Source organism: Haliotis rubra, unplaced genomic scaffold (genome assembly GCF_003918875.1).
Source record: "Haliotis rubra isolate DU_JTF1 unplaced genomic scaffold, ASM391887v1 Scf377, whole genome shotgun sequence".
In the NCBI taxonomy this organism is placed as follows: domain Eukaryota; kingdom Metazoa; phylum Mollusca; class Gastropoda; order Lepetellida; family Haliotidae; genus Haliotis; species Haliotis rubra.
In genome coordinates, this window is record NW_025767054.1 from 246,860 (window position 1) to 268,093 (window position 21,234).

Genomic DNA, 21,234 nt, shown 5'->3' on the forward strand with positions numbered 1-21,234 from the left:
CGTAAAACCAAACTCAGTCAGTCAGTCAGTCTCTCTGTGACAAGCATCACCAGACAGTTGTTCGCTTAACTAAAATACATTCAAAAACGTGTAGGATATTGTATATTAAACCTCTAATAGCGAAAACTTATCGAATACTTCCGCCGTGAAAAATTGTACCTTTGAATGCATGAAACTTTGAATAGTTGTAGCTAACAACATTCAAAATATTTTCAGATATGGAGCCTTGAAAATATCTATAATGATCGATATTGATATTCTTGTACACTCCGTATGAAGATGATTAACAATTCTAAATATATTATACAAAAGTCGCATTTACCTAACACCATATCCCTAAAATACTTCACCGTATCATAATAGAATATATTTCTGCTTTAGCTAATCTGAAGTATGAAAAATATGCATTTTTCAAATCTTGGTCATGTCTTTGTGACCTACTTCATTACAGACAATTACTATACTGCTTTACTCACACGGTCAACAGCAGAATACTTAAAGACAATATGAATCAACTGAAATACCCTGTCGATCCTTTCGAGTAAATAGTTTGTTTAATTATATATCTTTTGGATACAATAAATACATTTTGGGGTTTCTTGTGTCCTACTAATTGATTGAAACTTTTGAAGAATATAATACATAAATACAGAGAATGGAAAAGATAAACGTAATTGTTACTGAAGAAAAGCATTAAACATATGTGGGTCCGTTTGGGGGGTAGCTGGTGAGAAATGGAATCCCCCAAAAGGTATAAAATTCAGTGAAAAAGCTTACGACGCTGAGGTCATACCTCGTTCTCTTGCCACAGAGGTTACTTGTCATATTTTCCTACGAAATGACAAATAACCTGTGGGAAGAGAATGGTCATACCTTTGGCGTTAATGAATTTTGCCTCCTTACTGTTTCGCTTAGCATGGGCGGATCCAGGAATTTTGAGAGGGGGTGCTCTGCCAACGCAAAAAAAAATCTTCAATGTGGACTTAAGTCATTTCCAGAAGGGGGGGTCGAACCCCCTGGAACGAACACCCCACCCCCCTTGGATCCACCCATGCTTAGGGCATTGCCATGCATTGTGCTGACATCACTTCAATGAGGGTGATAGGCTGTTATGTGCATTTGTTGTGGTAAAGCAGGATGTTTATTTGTCTGTTACCGCCGCACTAAGCAATATTCCAGCTATATGACGTAAATAAGCGAATCTGATCCAGGCACCCCAATGATTCACATCATGAGCATCGATAAACGCAATCGCTGACATGCATCAACCAAGTCAACGAGCCGGGGTCAACATTCACAAAGCGATCTCAGCACTACCACTGTGGTAACTCCCATATTTCAACATCTAGGCATACGATCATCACGAAAATCACTTTATGCAAATAGATCCTGACCACTCATAGTCGCTTCGTACGACAAAAAAGGGTCACTGAAGACCAATTTAAACCCGTCTTCATTGGGACAATGTTTTGAAGATGTGGACGTTTTATTTGTCAGTGTCAAGGGAATAGAGTGAGTGTCAGCTAAGTCATAAATATCATTTGATAATAATATTTACACACCACAGAGAGGGTAACAGTGTAAGTAGGACATCAACAATGACGAGACGTTTTCATAATGATATTGTGACGTTATGTTATAACGTCTTTGCAGAGAAAATGAAACTTTTGAGAATGATTTTAATCGGGGTTTTCTTTATTAAATCTTTTGTTGGTCCCTGCCTGGCGCTCGGCATTAATGGGTACAACAAGGACTGGTCGGCTCGGAGTCAGTATAATGTGTCTGAGTGGGGTATTCATGCTTCACTGCGGCGTGGTATCTCAGTGGGCTAGCACTATAAAACCAGCTGAAGTCTGGGCTAGTACAAGCAGCCGCACATACACATACACACGCATGCACGGCGTCATATGAGCGAAATATTCTCAAGCACGACGTTAAACCCAATTTCACCTCACCTCACCTTTATTAAATCTTGGTTAAATACAACAAAGTAAATAACAATGTAGATTGAAAGCTAAGCATCGTCCTGAGATGACTCTGCTACCACATATTTAATGTAAATAGAGATATAAAACATATTAAAGTATTTGAAAACATATTAAAGTATTTGAAAATATATTATCTAATTATATGATACTTATACTTATATTCTATATTATATAAGTATTTGAGTAGCACGTCAGTGTGTCTCTTTTGTGACTTTGGTCATGTTCATCTTGTTAAACGGTGTCCGGATAAAAGAAGAACGCCGATATTAAGAATACTTAGCACCTTGGGAAAGTGGTCATTTTGCTTCATGTATTTACAAAAACAATAGCAGCAACATGCCGACTGTCCTGAATAAATGGGAAACGGAATATTGTTATTCTCTCCCTTTGTGAGCAAACAATAGACGTATTCAAACAACGACCGACACATATTCCATTATAATAAGTCCCCGTGTACCTGATGCCTGTATGAAGGTACAGGTGAGTGAGTATGGTTTCACTCCACTTTTAGCGATAATCCAACATAATACCAGGGGAAACTACAAAAAGGGCTTCACACCTTTTACCCATGTAAGCAATGGGCATTTGGCGTTACGCGCGAACGCTTTAACCACAAGATTACCCAATGCGCCAAAGGGCAGGTGAAGCAGAGATTACGAGCAACAGTTCCTCTTACTGGTGGTGGGGTAGCCCAGCGGTTAAAGCGTTCGCTCGTAACGCCGAAGACCTGGGTTCGATTCCGCACAATGTGTGAAGCCCATTTCTGATATTGCTGGAATATTGCAAAAACCGGCGTAAAACTAAACTCAGTGACTCACTCCTCTTACTCCTATCGTACCGTAACGAGTCCTCTTTCCAAGTCTAAGAGTAGCACTCAGCACCATTGTTCTCGGGATTCATATCAATATGATCAATATACATTCGTTAGTGTGTCAGATTCAAGAGCTGATTCCAACATGCCAATACAACATTAGTTTTTATGACAAGCGTATATGATATTTTGATGCCCCTGTACTTCAAGCTCCTAACCTGGATATTCGAATCAGAGTCAAACCTAAGACTAACCCTATTGACAAACTAGGGCGGGCGGGGTTAGGTCGAAAGCCGGGCGGCCATGTTATCAAATTGCGCATAAGGAAATTATAGCATGTTTGAATCTTGACAGGTTTAGATTTTTCCCTTGAACTTTTTGTCCTGGCATGTGCATGAAGGGTAGTTGTTGTTGCAGCACATCTGCAGCCATGGCCTCCACATGACGTTCCTGAAGGTGTATTGGTTGGGCACGGGGTCCACGTGCTGTAGGTGCTCCTCGAGAGCGTGCATTATCTTCTTGTAAACTTCGGGGTGGTCCGTGGCATTCATTGGTCGTTTCTCTCCCGGATCTGACGTCATGTCATACAAACCGAGGGGGTCAAGAGTGATGGCGTGCGCACAGTTACAAATGAACTCACACACCTGGCGGCCGGGGAGATAGTTCGGTTCTTTCAGAGTCAACTTCCAGACGATTGTACCTGAAAGATATGAAAGAGAAATATTATTTAGAGACTACACTTCAGCTAGTCAACGTACTGCATGGTTCATAACTGATAAAAAAAATTTTTAAAAGTCCCGTTTTTACTTAAAACAAATTTGACTCGCATTGTAGGAAACACATAATGTGTCATGTAACAAATTCCAAAGTATCTAAGAATACATTTCCATTTTTTGGTTTACCATATATAAATTCAACTGAGCAACTGGTTATGTTTCAGAGCTCTAAATTATGGAAAACAAAAATCATTGCTCATAATGTCAAGTACTAGTTTCTCCAGAGCCAATGTTATATAGTTGGAATAACGCCGAATGTGAACAACAAAGCGAACGTGCCCATGTACGGCGACTTACCTCCCCTTGGCCTGTATCTGACAGCATGAACATCTGAGCCGCAATAATGGAGCATAAATTCGTGTGATGAGACGCTGGTCTGACCACTTAGGAGGGGCAGCATGTCGTGACCATCGATCCGTCTGTCGGAAGGGACTTGGACGCCCATGGCGTTGGCGAGAGTGGGAAATACGTCCATCTGCGAAGTTGGTTCGCTGAAGCTCGATCCCGCAGGGATTCGCCCTGGCCATTTTATAATGGTCGGTACTCGAATACCTCCATCCACTGCGCCGTGACCTTTGCCGCCTGCAACACGTTTCAATACAGAGTCAGCTCTGCGTGTAATAAACAGTCGGCTGTGAACAATTTCACTCAGTCTTCAAGTCTTCAGTCAAAAGAAGGCATTTTAGTTTGGGCTACTACGCTGCAGATAATCATGGACATCTTATCCAGACACTAATTCCATGTTTTATCCCCTTAATGCTGAGCGCCAGGCAGGGTAACGCGTACACTGTCTACCATATCAGTACAAAACTCCAAATGTCAGATTAACTGTAATCTCACCTTTGTAAATGCCATTATATCCACCTTCTAACTCCCCCCGAATGTTTCGCTCTTCAAGATGGCCGCCGTTGTCAGACGAGAAGTACACCAAGGTGTTGTCAGCGAAGCCCAACTGCTGGAGAGAGTTCAGCATCTCGCCAACAGCCCAGTCCAATTCTTCAACCGAATCCCCATATTTACCATGCTTAGTTTTACCAAGGAACCTCTGCCTAGGAGCGAGAAAGACGTGCACATGCACCCATGACATAACCAATAGAAACGGTTCTTGGTCATCTCGTCTGGCTTGAAGAAATTCTTGACCTTCGGCAACTTCTTTGGCCATCTGAGTTTCAAGGTCAATCGGTTGTTCTACCAGGTCAAAGTTTCGGTAGATGGTGCTGTTAAGCACCTTCAAATTATCCATGATAAGGTAGACCGACCCCATCATGATGACAAGAATGAAGATTGACAGCGAACATGGTACTATGCCGATATAACCTGCTCTATATAAGCATATGATGCTGATGGATATCACCAGTACCACCGTGACAAAGCGTTGCAGCGCATGAGACAGGAAACTGAACAATACTCTGTCTCCATCGTCGCCAAAGTCTTTAAGATTCGTCAATGGAATCCCGTAGAAGTAGTCAAAGCCGTGGTTTCGTGGATGGTGATGAAAGTCGTTGAAGCTGTCTCTGCTCCAGCCTTGGTGCCATTTCCCTATGAGTCCAGTTTTGTAGCCCGCTTGTTTGGCCAACTTGGCAAAGGTTATTTCTGATGTTGGGAGACCGCTAGGGCTTGCGTTGAAGATACTCACTCGAATAAAAGTGCTCGGAGCCATACCTGAAACAGGACAATTCATATGGCGTTAAGTTCCATTCATGAATGAGTAGTGTACTATCCGTCAAAATAACGACAATTAGTGGTATCAATGTTTTCAAAAGTAAAAGTCGTGAATATAGAGAATTCCATTATGACTTCCTACGTGTAAGAAGTCTCAACGTTTCGTGAAGGTCCGGGTTAGAATTAATCTTCAGCAACCCATGCTTGTCGTATGAGGCGACTAACGGGATCGGGTGGTCAGGCTCGCTGACTGGGTTGACACATGTCATCGTATCGCAATTGCGTAGATCGATGCTCATGCTGTTCCCTACATGGTTACAATGTGTGAAGCCCATTTCTGGTGTACCTCGCCCTGATATTGCTGGAATTATTGTAAAAGCGTCGTAAAAAAAAACTGACTCGCTCACTCTAACCAGAAACATATGCACTGATATATTAGAATTTGCAATTTGAAAACATATACACATTTCATTTAGAAGTAGTATCAGTTGACCGTGGGAGGAACGCTTAAGGGGCGCAGATCGTATCCTTTGCCCATATGACTAATGGAGTGAGTGAGTATGGTTTTACGCCGCTTTTAGCAATATTCCAGCAATATCACGGCCGGGAGACACGTGAAATGGGCTTCACACATTGTACCCATGCGGGGAATCGAACCCGGGTCTTCGGCGTGACGAGCGAACGCTTTCACCACTAGGTTACCCCACCGCCCCTATGACTAATGGAATCAGTCTTGATAAAATCCTAATCTTAACAAGATATAGGTAAATACAAGTGGCATGAACCCGTGAAGATCCGGGTTAGAATTGATCTTCAGTAAATCATGCTTGTCAGAAGAGGCGACGAAGGGGATCGGATGGTCAGGCTGCATGCTGACTTGGTTGTCATCGGATCCCAATTGAGTAGATCGATGCTCATGTCTGTTGGTTCAGACTCCATTATTTACAGACCGCCGCCATATAGCTGTAATATTGCTAAGTGTGGCGTAAAACAAAACGCACTCCCTCACTCACTCCAAGTGACATGCAAATCCCTGTTTACTAAGCTCACCTGACCTAACGGGATACCTCCCGGTAAGAAGGGCCGAGCGACTTGGGGAGCAGAGACTCGCGGCAGTCAAGTGTTGAGACAACAGCGCCCCGCCACGGGCTATGCTGTCGATGTTGGGGGTCCTTAGGGTCGTGTTGCCAAAGCAGCCGATGTCCCCAATACCTAGGTCGTCCGCTATCATGAGCAAAATGTTGGGGTTTTTACCCGTCGTTAGTGGAAGCAGCAACAGTTTTACAACCAGAAGCAGCAGCCATGTTTTACAGCGTTCCATGTTCGTCCTATTACATAAACACATACGAATAACTTCATCAATGAGCCACGTGTATTGAAATCAAAACTAAAGTACTGTCGGAAATTTTTAAAAAATGTTTTTAGGCTGTTACTCTGTATCCCTAAAATTTACACAATTGCATATAATAGCATATGTCGAAATAATCCACATCGGTCTAACTGGGCGTTCAGTGGGATGTGTAATAGGATATCAAGAAAAGCATGTTTACTCGTAATATCGGGCAAAAATTAGATTTAAAAAATACGAAAAGCTGCTGAAAACAATAGATCAGACTATACAGACTGTAGAATGTAGATGGCAATTATGTCGCTCAGCCAGGTATGACGGCGGACGGTGGATTCACCTGGCATGAAATGCATGAGCTGCCTACAAGCACAAGGGGTCATCTCAAAGATATTTCATGCTTTTTCATGTGTGTTGAATATGTCTCATCTACTGATTCACCCAAAGGATTATCTTATCTCAGCTGATATCTCTATCCCCCAGCCCGACCCCAACCACCGTCTGCGACACCCGTCCTGGTTTTGCTTTTGAGACGACCCTTCCTACCTGTTTCTTTGTATAGTGATAGTGAGACTCCAGGGTAGCTACAGCCTTAATAGTTGCAGTATTAAAGTTATTATTTTTACGTTAGCCTTCTTTTATAATGAAGCTGAGTCTAATTTCAAAATGAGCATTCAAAAAGTGTATTTTGTAATACCATACCTCGCACATTGCCCATTTCTGCACTAATCTCTCCTCAGTAGAGTTCTTTTGTTTACGTTTCCTATCTCCCTACCACTGAGACTGTAGTTAGGCCGAACTCAGGTGAGAAGATATTTCACACATTCACATATTAACTACATAAATTGTAGATATAAATGTGAAAAAAGTGTTTTTTATTTACGACAGTACTTTAGAAGAAACGCTTAAGACATTCCCTACAGCAAAATAGCCTTAAGTAAAATGCCAATCAAACAGAACAAAATAGCCTTGTTCCAAGACTAAGCTGAATGATGAATATGTAGTAATTCTCTGTAACAGGTAAACCTAGGTAAACGATCAGCACAGACTCATGACACAAGTCAGGTATTGGTAAACGTACTTTCATCATTTATAGCTAGATAAAATACATTAAACGATTCATTTTTTGCCTAAGGGACATGTGCAAATATGGTTAGTCTGACCAGGGAGACTATATAAGGTAGAGTATCCCTGGTCTGACTCACAGTCTCGGAACCACATTATTTTCCCTACTGCCTTGCCCTCCTTGCAATGCTAAAGCCCTAAATGAAGCAAGTCTAGATCTCATTTGGGATCCTTTCCAAATTAAATGTGTATTTGTTACCATCGAAATTATATATATTCAGAGACTGAGGGTTAGTCTACAATACGCACATGGCAGTGACATCAAAGCCTACCTATGTTTGCGATTTTACGAACGCTTCAAGCATCCAGTGTGTGGGGGTTGATGCATCTACTAATAACAGGAAATCTGTGGTTAATCGTAAAGCACTGGCAAACCAATTGCTGGTGTGTCTGAATGAAAACTATTGGAATACTATCAATAGCATATGTTCGGGTCTTTGTGTATCGGTTGGTCAATAAAGGACTGATGTTTCGTTCTCCTCTGCAATGCAGAGCAAGGGAGTTGTAACGATCGGTCATTGTGTGAAGACGGACAGCTAAATACCAATGTAAACGGAACATTTGTTCACTAGTGGTGTACATGATTTCATCACCGTGATTCCAGGGAACTGAAACAGTAGTTATTCCTTTGAAACAAAGAATATTATATACTTCTCATCAAATGTTTAGACTCACTAGTGTAAATATAGCCACTTACTTCAGGCAACTGTTCTTAAACTAAATTTTGCAAAATAGTCAATACTGTTTAAAGGTACTGTTTACACATGAACTGACGTATTGTAAAATATATTCATAACGTTGAAAAGATTAGTGTCAGGAGTTCAATAAATGAGTGAAAATCAGTGAAATTTAGCGAATTCTTAACGAAAATATACACAAAAACGCAGCTGCTCACATGCACAATATTTGCACATGCTTTTCAACAATTGATGCATAATCCTCGTGCAATTCATATGCATAAGTTGGTTCCCCGAAGTTAGTGGAGACATCAACCTTTGCTAAGGATGAAATCATGGATTCAACAGAAAATTATGATGTATCTAACTTTATTGTAAGCATGAACCCTAGGTTTCAGTATGTCTTTTCATCTTGTGGAACCCATACCTGCTACTGACAGGTGTTGTGTACTTGTCAATGACTCGTTCCATGATTTGCAAAAATGGTTGATGGTTGATGGTTATTCATGTATCAAGTGCATAAGGTTAGATTAAAGTGACTGTTTGCCTTAAGAGGGGTTACCATATTATTATTTATCCAGTTTTAAATGGATACAATTTCAAATTATGAATGTACAGTTTAAGTTAAGTTGTGAACTTTTGTGATCCTTAGCAAAGTGTGAGTAGTATACATAACATATAGTGAGTGTTTTAAGTGAGTCTAAACTTTTGAAGAGAAGTATATTTACAAAAATAAAATGGGTGGCATCTATCTCCTATTTACAATAATAAAATTGTATTCATAAAAAAAACTGCATTGAACTGAAACCTTTATATTGAATGTAATCAAGAAAAATTGGTAGCGCATCGCCGGTGACTTTTTGGGCGAGACATTCGGAACTTAACCTCAAGGGAAGTAACTTTTGGAAATCGTCGGACAACGATCACGTGACATCAGCCGCCATTTTAAAATTTGCAGGTTGTGTGCAGTGCTCAAATCTGAGATACAACGATTTATTGTCGCTATACGAATGACACGTTGACAGTTGTGCTTTGCTGTTATGAACATCTGTTCGTAGGGTCTTTGATCGACCTGAATTGTCTCGATTGCAAAGATTCCTAGAAGGACTAGGAGTGAAACAGCCCTACAACCACAGTGCGACAAGAAGCAGGATGGCGGGATCAGTTAGCCCCGTTTTGTCGCTTCAACGATGTGACGAAGATATTGACTTGTTGTCGGAGTTGCTGGGTTCAAATTCAAATGGATCAAGCAGTAACAGTATAGATATTGCAGAAAGTCTGCTTAGCGATGATATGGATGATCTTACCGGCTATCTTTGCAGGAACTCGAAACGTCTCAATCGGGGTGGGGAGGGTTCGTTCTCAGGTCAAGAGTGCCTGGATGATCTAAATTTAGGTTGTCATGATAGTGATATTTCAATGAACCCTGTCCGCGACAGTCCAATGCACACGACAGTAAAGGGTGAAACCAGAGTAGATAAACCTATTACGACCAAGGCTACCAAAAGCCGAGAACTTATGTATACTGTCATCGCTCAAAAGGAACCCAAATCTATGAATAAGAACGCTGTCGCCGCAAGGGAAAATAGACAAAAAAGAAAGAAGTACATTGAAAACATCGAGAGAGAAGTAGCACAACTTAAAGAGGAGAATGCAGCACTTAAGATGAAGGTGTCTTGCCAAGGTGACAGTGTAGAGAAACTGAATGAGCAAGTAAAGTATCTGCAAAGTGTTATTTCTAATCAGTCCACCATATCAGCCTTATTGCAGAACATTCAAAATACAGCTGGTGTCACACTGAAATCATCTTGGGTTGATTTGGGGAAACAGTCTGATGCATGTTCAACCTTTACACAGAGTGGGAAGAAAAATGTTGAAAACTGCAAGTCCCGACTTCGTAAATCAAAGCGTAAGTGTGTGTTTGAGTCAGAAAGTGTGTTGAGCCGAGATAAGAAGTTGTGTTTTGAGAAGGAAAACACAAATGGTAATGTCCAGCTTACAAGTGGTTCAGAGTCCAGTCCAAGTGTAAAGAGTGAGGTAAAAAGTAACAGCACCGCAGAGACTGATCAAGATGTGTTCAACTTAAACCAGCAGACTAGTGCTGGTGTGTGCCTTCATGTGTCTGGGAAGCAAGTTTCGCTTGAGTTCTGTTCAGCCTGCAGCAAAATGGCATCCACAACAAGAGTCTTGGATGATCACAGTTACGTCAGACCATCAACAGAATTGGAATGAATATCATTCTCTTTGTTATACCATTTTGTATGTACAGTGTAGATTTATATTTAGGGCTGAAGCAATACACTATGGAACCATTATTCTTATGTCATTCTTCTGAAATTATTAATAATTTTAGTATTAGTGAATTGTTTCAGTCTCATTTTGGTTTGAATATTTCAAATCTGATCATGTAAATATTACTTATGCCTTGTGAATAAGTGGTTTGTTATGCAGTATTGTCATTTGTGTAATCCTGGTTGAATGGGTGTGTAAAATGTTACAGATGACAATGCTTGTGACAAGTCACTTAATGTGTCAGATGTTTATGTCAAGATGTTTTGGTCATAAACTAAACAATATTGTTTACCTTTCCAGCCTTCAAAGCTAGACCAATCTCTAGACATGAAGTTGCAATACTTCTGGATTGACGGTGTAGTATAAGACATGAATGGTCGGTTTCTGTAACATTTGATTTTACTACTAGTCAGAAGGGAACAGCCAATTTCAAACTAGAAAAAGAATGCCACGTGGCCATGGTATATATTTTTTAATGAATTCCTTTTGAAAAAGAACAGTAATTCTGTTTTAAATTTGATTAAGTTGTGTTAAACACATGGGTTGTGTTAACATGCTTTGACATTAGATGACATGCCGTTTCAGGAAATGTTTGTAATTTACCATGTATTCAGGTAATTAGTACATGATGTGAACCTTATGTTGGAAGTGGGCTGTTTTCTTTGAAGCAAATATATAATTTGTTTGTTGTATGTTCTCATTCCTCCTTGCCCCTGCCCATACTGCTATAGTGCCAGAAAAAGTACAAATAAGTTTTCAAGTGTTTATATTTCCAAGTTAACATTAAGTACAAACGACAGACCCCTTCTGTATGATCTACATGTAATTTTCTGTGAAATACTATTTGAGTCAATATTCATAAGGGATCATGATTTTAATATCACAGTCATAATGCTGTTATGATCATGGGAGTGAATTATCTACAGTTTAAGACAATGTGAGACGAAACATCATTGGGTTTTAACCATTTGGTAAATAGGCTATATGACATAATAGAACATTGCATCTTAGAGATATTTGCCCCCTCTCCAAGCCCTCACTTGTTTCGATTGATGAGATGTTAACCATGTTCTCTGTTTTCTATTTCAGGGAGGTCAGTAATGAATGACCTTTGGTTGAGAAGCGATGATCCCAATCTCTTTATTTTCACAGTTACCAATGGTTAGTATTTTTATGAGCTATCTTTTACTTATGCACTCTTAGTCTTACAAGGTAAGAGAAAGTGAAGACATTACTAGTATATTATAGTACCAATTTGCTGGTTACTCTCTATTCTTTTCAGGGATGCACAAAGACTGCACTGATAACCAGTGTGGTAACCATGGCAACATTTTAATTCATGTGTTACTGGTTACATGTTGAACATTAAGTTATGAAATGACTGACAACTTAACCCTATCAAGACTGGGCAGAAGAGATACCTTGATGGACTGAAATCTCAAAATTTGTGCCAAATTATGGCATTATGTAATGTTGTTAACTTTAGTTTCACATTTTGTAGTTTTGCTGATCTTGTACAGTAATGTTGGCCAAACATCTCGCATTTACCAAATAATCTGACGAAGATTACAAAGGAAAACGATTGCATTCAACATGCTCAAAGAATCATTCATGTTTGTTGTTATTTAGAAAGATGGAGGAGGAACATTCCACTATTAAATGATTATTCTTTCGTTTTCTCTGAATGGGAATCAAATTGACCTGAAAACCTTTTGTTCATTCATGATATGTTTTGCCAACCTTATGATTATTATTACAAATGTGACACATTTTAGCTGTTAGTTTTGCTTTTTCATGGGGCAGTGTTGATGCTGGATCTCTTAGAGTGGCATGACCTTCATATCACCCGCCTGAAGGTCACGTAAGTATGGGGACAGTAAGTTACCCAGGTCAGGTTTCTTAATATTTATTACTCGTTGACATTTATTAGTACTGAGTCTCTTCTGACTGCTGTGAAATGGGTCCATGTAAATGCTGCAAAGTTTCACAATGTTAAGGTTTCACTGAAGTTGGTTGAATTTCATTGTCTGTAATTTGATCCTGATATATCAATTAACTCGATATACTATTCTGTTTGGTGATTATTGTGGCAGAACTTATCTGTACAAATTCTTTACCATGTCATCCTCACCATGTGTAAGTTCATCTGAAAATCTTGTAATGGGTTTGGAGTTGTCTAGTCGTCTAATTCTTTGACATTTTAAGCCAAATGGAGGTGTTGCTTACAAGTGTGTATGGTGCCTCTTAAAAACAATTTTTTCAAATAGTGGTGTGATAATGTCATATCTGAAAGATTGTGGACAAACATGAGGTGAGGAGACCTGCAGACAATGTTATTCCCTGACTTGGTGAATATCACATTCTGTATGCCATTGATATGATTGTCCTGTTTGTTGTAAAATGAAAAACAATAAATGATCAAATTGAAATATGTTGTGTTTTTCTTGAACTGTTTCCTAGCACCTGTCTACCATATCTGTCTGCATTAGAGATCTTTGGGAACAGGCAGCTGATTTAGCCGTGCTGTGCCTTTGCCAACAACTGTGCTGTGTATATGCATATGCATCCAAGACATGCAGGATTTACTGTGGGATTCTTTGCATTTTGCTACATCATGGGTCACTTTATTTGTACATGCCATTACAAAACATTCATGAATCAGAACTTTAGGTGTGATTTTTAAAAGTAAATCATCATCCATGCATTCATTCCTTGCAACTTCGACATATTTTGCACATCACATTAAGTATTATGGGACAGGTTTTTCAGACAAAAGTCTACATGTGGATATTCTGATGCTTACATCATTAATGGAAACAGTCAAGTTCGCCTGTCATTCTTCATTTATTATTGACCCAAAAATATCCCTGTCAGTATTCTTCAGCAACTCATGCTTCTTGTGGGGTGGTCAGGAGTGCTGACTTGATTGACATGTGTCATCATATCCCAATTGCATAGGTTGATGCCCATGCTGTTGATCACTGGATTGTTTGGTCCAGACTCGATTATTTAGCCGCCAGTTAGCTGGAATATTGCTGAGTGCAGTATTAAACAACAAACCAACCAACCAATCTTATTTATTATGGAAAGTTATCTTGCCTATCAATTCTCTCACATAGTGGAGAATTAATACTTTACAGAGTTATGACCCTTGTCATGTGTCCAGAGATGTATTATAAAGGCAATGATTATATTTCAGATACTTACATAAGTGATAAATGTGTTTTAACACAATTCACTCATCTTAAAGACCTATCATGGTCTAACAAAGTGATAACATCGACAGGGTAGCCAGGCTTCAGGCTTCATCAGAAAGATTGGCTACATCCTTTACAGCTCCAGACCTTATATTTTGTTCATTGTACTGTGTATATACCGATATGTCATCTATGAGATACAGAGGAAGATATGGGATATTTGTGGGGGTGTTGTTAAGTATCATAAACAAAATCTCAGGTCTGCCCCCCATTCGGTCAGGTTAGGTGGGATCTTAAATCACCCAAAATACCCAGGGGCGTAGAAAATGTGTATGGTACTAATAAAGTACATGATAATGCAACCTTAGAAATGTTCACTGAGAGGGAAAATGATGTCCCTGTGCCACATTTCGTTTGTAGTAGTTACGCTATCTAAAAACGAGAGATTTGTCCAGATGGTTCACTCCCAAAAGACAGACCTCCCATAAGACAGACTCAATGAGTACACTTATTAGCTGTGCCATGCTGCCCACCCCTATTTAATTAATGAGCTAACCCAGAGTAACTACAGAGTATAGTAACAGCACACTCCTATCTCCTGTGTCCTTCTCAAAACATATTACTAATCCTTTAACTGAACAGAACAGAATAGAACCGAAAATTTATTCTAAAAAATCACATATAGTGACAGAACATACAGCATATTGATACATATTAAAACATTGAGCAAAGTCCAGTTTTGATACATTTGGCAACTTTAGAGTTAAGTGGTGAATAATCACATTTCATTAGGTAAACAATTTTTCAATAGTACGATGTTTACAGAAATATTGGGGAAGAAATTGATTTCTGAGGGCATTTAGTGCTGGACAGTATAATAGAAAGTGAAGTTCATCACAGACATCTAAATTCACACTATGTTTCCATTCTTTACAATACTGGTCAAACACATGCAATCCATCACTTGTTTCAGTTAATATGACAGTATCGTCAGTGTAATGTAATATCAACAATTTCATAAAGATACCAAGCTGGTCCTCAATAAGCTTATTTACATGTTGTTGAATTAGTTTTTGCAAATAACTGGAGAACAGGATGTTTTTATTACTGAAGATGAAAGTGAAATAGTATTTATAGAATTCAGTATAAACATGTTTTATAATAGTTAATTTTCCCATGACTTTTTTTCCGATCAACCTTCTAGATGGCTACCTGTATGCCAAGAGCAAGGTGAAAGGAGAAAATGATGATGTTCAAGTGACTTTCTAATAGGTGTTATCTGTGCTCTTATCTGACATGTGATGTAAAATAATGTGGTGCTTGGTCTCATATGTTTGATAGGTACATGTATATGTCAGGGTAGAGACTGCGATCTGGTAGAATCCCCGATTCTACCAGTAGAGACTCGATCGGAGTCTCTACTGGTAGAATCTCCGATCATTCTAGTAGAGATTGTAATCGTAGTCTCTACTGGTTGAATCGGAGATTCTACCAGCACATTTTCAAATTCAACTGGTAGAAACTCCGATCCTACTAGTAGAGGCTGCAATCGTCTTCAAATGGTAGAAACTCCGAGTGATCTGTGGGTAAACAACAAAGACACTTTTTCTGAACAGTACTATGCATTTTATATTAAGGACTAAAAATACAAATGTGACTTGAGAGATCATATTACAATATATACATATATTACAAAACTGATTACAAGCAAGATCAATTGCATATCAGTGTTTGCCCTAGGCATAAAAATTTAGGAGTCATCATGACTCCCTGGTGTCATGAGAGGGAGTCATGGACATGTTTTTGGGAGTCAACTTCTTTCATCAAGAGATCAACTGTTATTGTTTAATAACAACAGGTCCAAGTAAGGCAGGTCAGGTATTTAATCAGCTCTGAGCAGTGAACTGGCAAACATTAAACTTAATAATTTTAAGCAACAATAAATTACAATATGTACTCAAACTTAAACTAAAGTAAAGTTATCTGAACTAACAGCCCCCGGTCGAGCATTGCCTCAACAATGACACGAGCTTATAAATTCCCTGCATATTTGAGATAATTTGTGAGTCAATTACGCAGGTTTTCTGCGTCATGGCAAACACTGCATAATCATAAGTATTAAACTTTATTTTGGCACACGTTAATTGTTGATGGGAAATAATAGGAAAACATTATCCCCATTTAGTATACTTGCTTGCATAAGCTTGCACTTGCTTGCATAGGTTATTCCATATAATCGTAGTCTCTACCAGTAGAGACTACGATTGCAATCTCTAGTAGTAGGATCGGAGATTCTACCAGTAGAGACTCCGATCGCAATCTCTACTGGTAGAGACTCCGATCGCAATCTCTACTGGTAGAATCTCTGATTCTACCAGATCGCAGTCTCTACCCTGACATTTTATATATAAATGATTGTTTTTGATAATATTCACAAGTAAATGTGATCTGGCAAATAGATGTTGATGTACATATATGTTGAATCTGTTGATGCAATATGTCTTAATTTATAAATCATAATTCATCACATGAACTGATAAAACCATAGTTAATACCTAATGTTGTTTTTTTATCTGGGCACATACCATTATTATCAAGGGTACAGCTTCATTAAGCCTTATGAAACCAACCATAAAATGTGTTGTTTTAAGTGGTCTGTCTTATGGGAAGATACCGTCCAGATGGTCTACTCCCATTTGTGAGAACTCCCAGTTGTGAGACTCCCAATTATGAGACAGTGGAGTAGGTAATTAACAACGAAAACACACCATACTCGCCTGTCTGGTAGAATGGATTCATCCTAGCTAATTACTGATTTGCTATGCAATTGAATCTTGTGGAGGTAACTTAATGAAACTTTGTAAGATAAATTGATTAACATACTCAGGTAAATGTCTTTAATAAGTAAACACTTTGTGTAGGTAACTTCGTGATCAAAGAGAAATTAATTTACCTACTCATATTTACTCCGTCTCCGAAACTACAAGCTATAGTTTAAGAAATAACTCTGAAATAACTCTGAAATTTACAGTCGAAATGCCCCTTATGCCAAACCCTATCTACCCGACACAATAAATTTATGGAATGCCCTACCAAGTTCCAAAGAGTCATGCAGTCTCAAAGAATTTTAAAACCTAATTACAAAAAACCGAACCAAGATTTATATTGATCTTAAGTATGGCTCTTGTTTTTGTCAAATCGTTCATTGCTGCCTCAGGCTCGGATCTAGCGACCCAAACGCCGATAAGTATAACAGACATTTTTAATAGACAGCCCATGTTGCTCTTGTGGATATATTCCCACAATAACTTGTTAGACACACACAACTTTAAGTCTCTAATGATGACTACTTAGAGAATAGTTGTATTTGATGTAATCTGTATATACTTATATGTACTTAAAAATATATTTATGCAATAGTCAATACCGATGACGTCACATCCTCCATTTCATTTTATATTTTATGTTGCATTGGAGCGGTGTTAACATAAGCAGTAATACTTCACCAATCACAATTCATTTTCATAAATAATAATAAAATATGTTTAAACCAAAATGACTTTCAAACTTCATAATAGTCAATAAATAATTACATATTCTTCTGAATAAATAAAATATTCAATGAACTATTTCTTCTGTGTAAATATAATCTTTGATAATCTATTTCATTAATCAACTCATCAATGAACTATGCCTCCTGTGGGTACTGGGCTGGGCTGATCCCACTTTCATTGTAGGGATGTGGAAACACCACCTATGTGCACTGAACCATTAATTAATGTGTCTCACAACTGGGAGTTCTCACAAATGGGAGGACACCGTCCAGATAGACGATGGGCGAGCCGGTGTTAATTGACAGCCGAATACGTCGAGGGCGTAGCCGATGTTGATTGACAGCTGAATATGTGTCTCGGGCTAAGCCCTCGACATATTCAGCTGTCAATTAACACCGGCTCGCCCATCGTCTATCTGGACAAACCTTGAGTGATTGGATAGCGTAACTGCTTTGTACCAGGCCCACATTGCGTGTTTTCAAAATCTGCGCTGGGTGTTTGAATTTGAAATCATTCTGTTTCACACCGCCGCGATGTCAAGTTACGAGTGGCATGACACCATAGACGACCTTACATTGTCACAATTAATTGACGAAGTTGAAAGTAATGGACTGGAATGGGATGATACAATCAAAGTCACAATTTTGTCACAAGCTGCTGAGGTTATGGAAACTCAATCGGCCGTGTTAGATGGGACTCAATTGTCATTATCGAACACAGACGAAGGTGCAATGTTTCCTCAACTGTTCAAACTGTTCACTTACACAGGTCGTGAAAAAATATGATGTAGACATGAAGTAACTAATACAAGGTTTACATTCGATTGAGACAGGCAAGCTGAAACTGTTTTATGTGTGTGGGAACAGTAGGCGTGGCTTGCTAACCTGCACTGAGCCAATCAGATAGCCGCGGTCAAAGGTTACTTCAAGCTGTGGTGTAACCATATAGATAGACCACGGGCAAGATCAAAGGGACCGTGGCCAGGGCATGGTACAAGGTTACAATGTTAGGTTAATGGTCCAAGGTGACAAGCAACGTTCCAGGGGCAGATACAGCATTTTGAGAAGGGGGGTCATTAAACTTTCAGGACAGAAGGACCCCTGCTTCCCTTCTCTGGACCCGCCTATGCGTTCTTGCCAATATATACACATTGAAAAAAGTATGGCAACACTACATGTTTATCATGGCATCAATATGTTTTTTAACTTACCTTCTGGATAAACTGATCCTCAAGGGATAATTAAAATGGCAAATCTAAACGTAAAAAGAAACCAAAAATTATTCAGAGAGCAAACAGCAGAACATTTACTCATTTTGTAGTCCTGGGCCTCCTTTCACAAGGCACTAAGGTGATCGTAAGTCACAATGGTAACCTTAGGGCAATGTAAAGAATGGTATAATTAAGGTTTACCTTAGTAGTAGTATATACAATGATAGTCCGAGATCAAGTCCAACAAAAGCCTCTGTAAAGCTTTATTTCATTAATAAAGCTTTTGTAAGGCCCTTAGACCTCGCCACCATTGTATATACTACTTTGAATCCCCAGTTAACTTCCTGGTCACTATGACCGCGAACTAGCACTTTCCTGATCACGTGCCCGCCCTATGTCGTGTTGACCTCAATGAAACAGTTTAATGTGAATCGCCTATGATCTCTTTGGTGTTCGTAATAAAGGCTTGCTGGGCTTTTCGTACCCCTTGTTCTATGTACTTTTTTTTCTTGTCTTCACTGATAGCAGACTTACGAGACTTGGACCGGATTTCTTGTTTCATCTTACGGTACTTGTCGAGTTCAGAGAGGATTGAACGAAATTCCTCCTCTGAGATCTTACTGTCAGTGAGTGCTGTGGAAATACGCTCACTTACTGTGTTCAGCTTTGCTTCGGCCAGAACTCAGATCTTTGTGTTTCAATGCCTTACGATGCAGTCTGCGGGATGCAAACTTAAAACACCAACCCTGCCACCCCTACCACCTCAGCTGTTATTTCAATGCCAAGCACTATAGGTGCGGCCATGATGGTGGCTAACAACCCAACACCTGCCGCCCCTAGTCCCATGCTGGTTGTCGTAAGGACAGTATCAGCCCCATCCACGATATTGAAAGCTCTATGGTACTTCTTACATAGTGCTTTCCGCATGTCGCTGTCTTGTTCTAGTTGGCGTTTTACATCACATAACTGCCTCAAGCGGAACCCGTCTACGGTTTCCAGGGTCTTCGCGACTTCTTCTACGACAGGGTACAACCCCATCCTGTGTGCATATAATATATCTTATGAGATATTTTCTAATTGGGCTTCATTTAATAGGTGAACAATGTACTTGAGGCTTATAAGGCTTAGATTCTCGGATAGGGAGATATGGAAAAGACCAATAGGTAACTTCTGGTCTATACTAACCCACGGGGAGGTGTATTGAGGGGCTCAGTAATCCCAGTGAGAGGGCCCCCAATCGTATACGATACGGCAACGCATGAAGATTTGTAGTGCGGGGCCTTCCCAACATACTGTCACCCCAGGTAAAAGTTCCAGGCCTGAATCCTTAATAGCGCTTCCAAGAACGACTTCTATGATGAGTGTGGAGTTTGGGCCCATAGTCCTAAAACCTGATAGGGCATCGGGTGGGTCGGCCCTTAACTCTGACTTCCCGGATGAAACTAACATGTTGCCCGAGTGACCTGGTACTTTAGAAACTATCACCCTTTCATAACCCGGAATGAAAGACGTGAGGATGAAGCCGTTGTTCCTAATTCTGGTGACATGTCTACGTTCGTTTAAAGAGATGTAAGGTGCAGTGAGGGTCACATTAATCAACCATTCGGGTTCCTTTAAGGCTGCCAGGCGCTGCCGTATGTACACACCGTTTTTTAAGCGCAGGGCGTACAAGGTGTCCACGCTGGGCTGATCGAACCCCCTTGTGCCTCCTAGACCCCCCGAGTGTGATGTTGGGTAGATGATCGTCCATTGCCGCCCGCCTATACACGTTGTCTTTCAAGTGTAGGACGTACAAGGCGTCTTCCTCGCCGGGCTGATTGAATCCCTCCATGTCTCCTAGATCGTTAAGTGTGGCGTTGGGCCAATGATGATTGGACATTGCTATAATACTATTACGAGATAGTTTCCAATTGTTTTTCTGATAATTTCTCACGGGTACACTTCACCCCCATGAAGTGTATGTTGTCGGGTAGGAAGATCTTGGTGAGTGATATCGTGTCTTCCACGGTCACAGTGACCCCCTGCAGACTGGTGTGGGAGTCGACACCCACCTGCGCGTAAACAGTGCAAACCTGATACTGGTGCCGTTTCACCCACCGGAGTTTGATCCCCTTCACGATTTCGACTTCATCCTGCGATGGTTCCCCTAGGTAGACTTGGATGACCAGCGTGGAGTTCGCCGGTAGGCTCGCCAGGATGTTGACCACGCCAGCGAATTCAGACACCAACTGCAATGCCCCGTCTTGCACTCCCGGTTTACTCGTTAGCATGTGGGCTGCCATACTGGAGACTGGACTGATGATTACACTACGTCTCTGCGCCGGGACATAAGCCACGAGCAGGGTTCCGGTGTTCACGACTTTGTTTAGGTAGTTGTCTTTGTTCTCCATGAACACGTAGGGGGAGCCGAGACTAATGTTGAGAAACCAGTCGACTTTAGCGGGCAACAACACCCACTTGTCGGCATCGGTGAAGACGAGGGTATATGGCTTCTTTCGGGCGACGGTCGTGCTCTCAACATTTTCTATGTCGAACAGTTTGCCTCCGAACGATGGGTATACCGACCATCTATTATCACCGATGCGGACTAGGTCGAA

General features: G+C 40.1%; 2 protein-coding genes across 6 annotated transcripts; one reads left to right on the plus strand and one right to left on the minus strand.

Moving 5' to 3' along the window:
- Positions 1–1,944: 1,944 nt before the first annotated feature.
- Positions 1,945–9,779, minus strand: LOC124286141 (steryl-sulfatase-like). 2 transcript variants are annotated; one of them, XM_046722488.1, is made up of 5 exons: positions 9,692–9,779; positions 6,288–6,565; positions 4,416–5,237; positions 3,873–4,157; positions 1,945–3,499 (listed from the first exon to the last, which is right to left on the minus strand). In XM_046722488.1, exons 2-5 carry the CDS (start codon positions 6,556–6,558, stop codon positions 3,156–3,158), a joined length of 1,722 nt encoding a protein of 573 aa, XP_046578444.1. In that variant the 5' UTR covers positions 6,559–6,565; positions 9,692–9,779; the 3' UTR covers positions 1,945–3,155. The 2 variants fall into 2 exon arrangements, with proteins under 2 accessions (XP_046578444.1, XP_046578445.1); XM_046722489.1 differs by having other exon boundaries at positions 6,288–6,461; positions 9,692–9,756.
- On the plus strand, positions 9,293–13,105 carry LOC124286142. 4 transcript variants are annotated; one of them, XM_046722492.1, is made up of 3 exons: positions 9,293–10,293; positions 10,977–11,052; positions 11,766–13,105. In XM_046722492.1, exons 1-2 carry the CDS (start codon positions 9,537–9,539, stop codon positions 11,027–11,029), a joined length of 810 nt encoding a protein of 269 aa, XP_046578448.1. In that variant the 5' UTR covers positions 9,293–9,536; the 3' UTR covers positions 11,030–11,052; positions 11,766–13,105. The 4 variants fall into 4 exon arrangements, 2 of the variants coding, with proteins under 2 accessions (XP_046578448.1, XP_046578446.1); XR_006900956.1 differs by having other exon boundaries at positions 9,293–11,837; positions 12,480–13,105; XR_006900957.1 differs by having other exon boundaries at positions 9,293–11,052.
- The last annotated feature ends 8,129 nt before the right edge of the window (positions 13,106–21,234 follow it).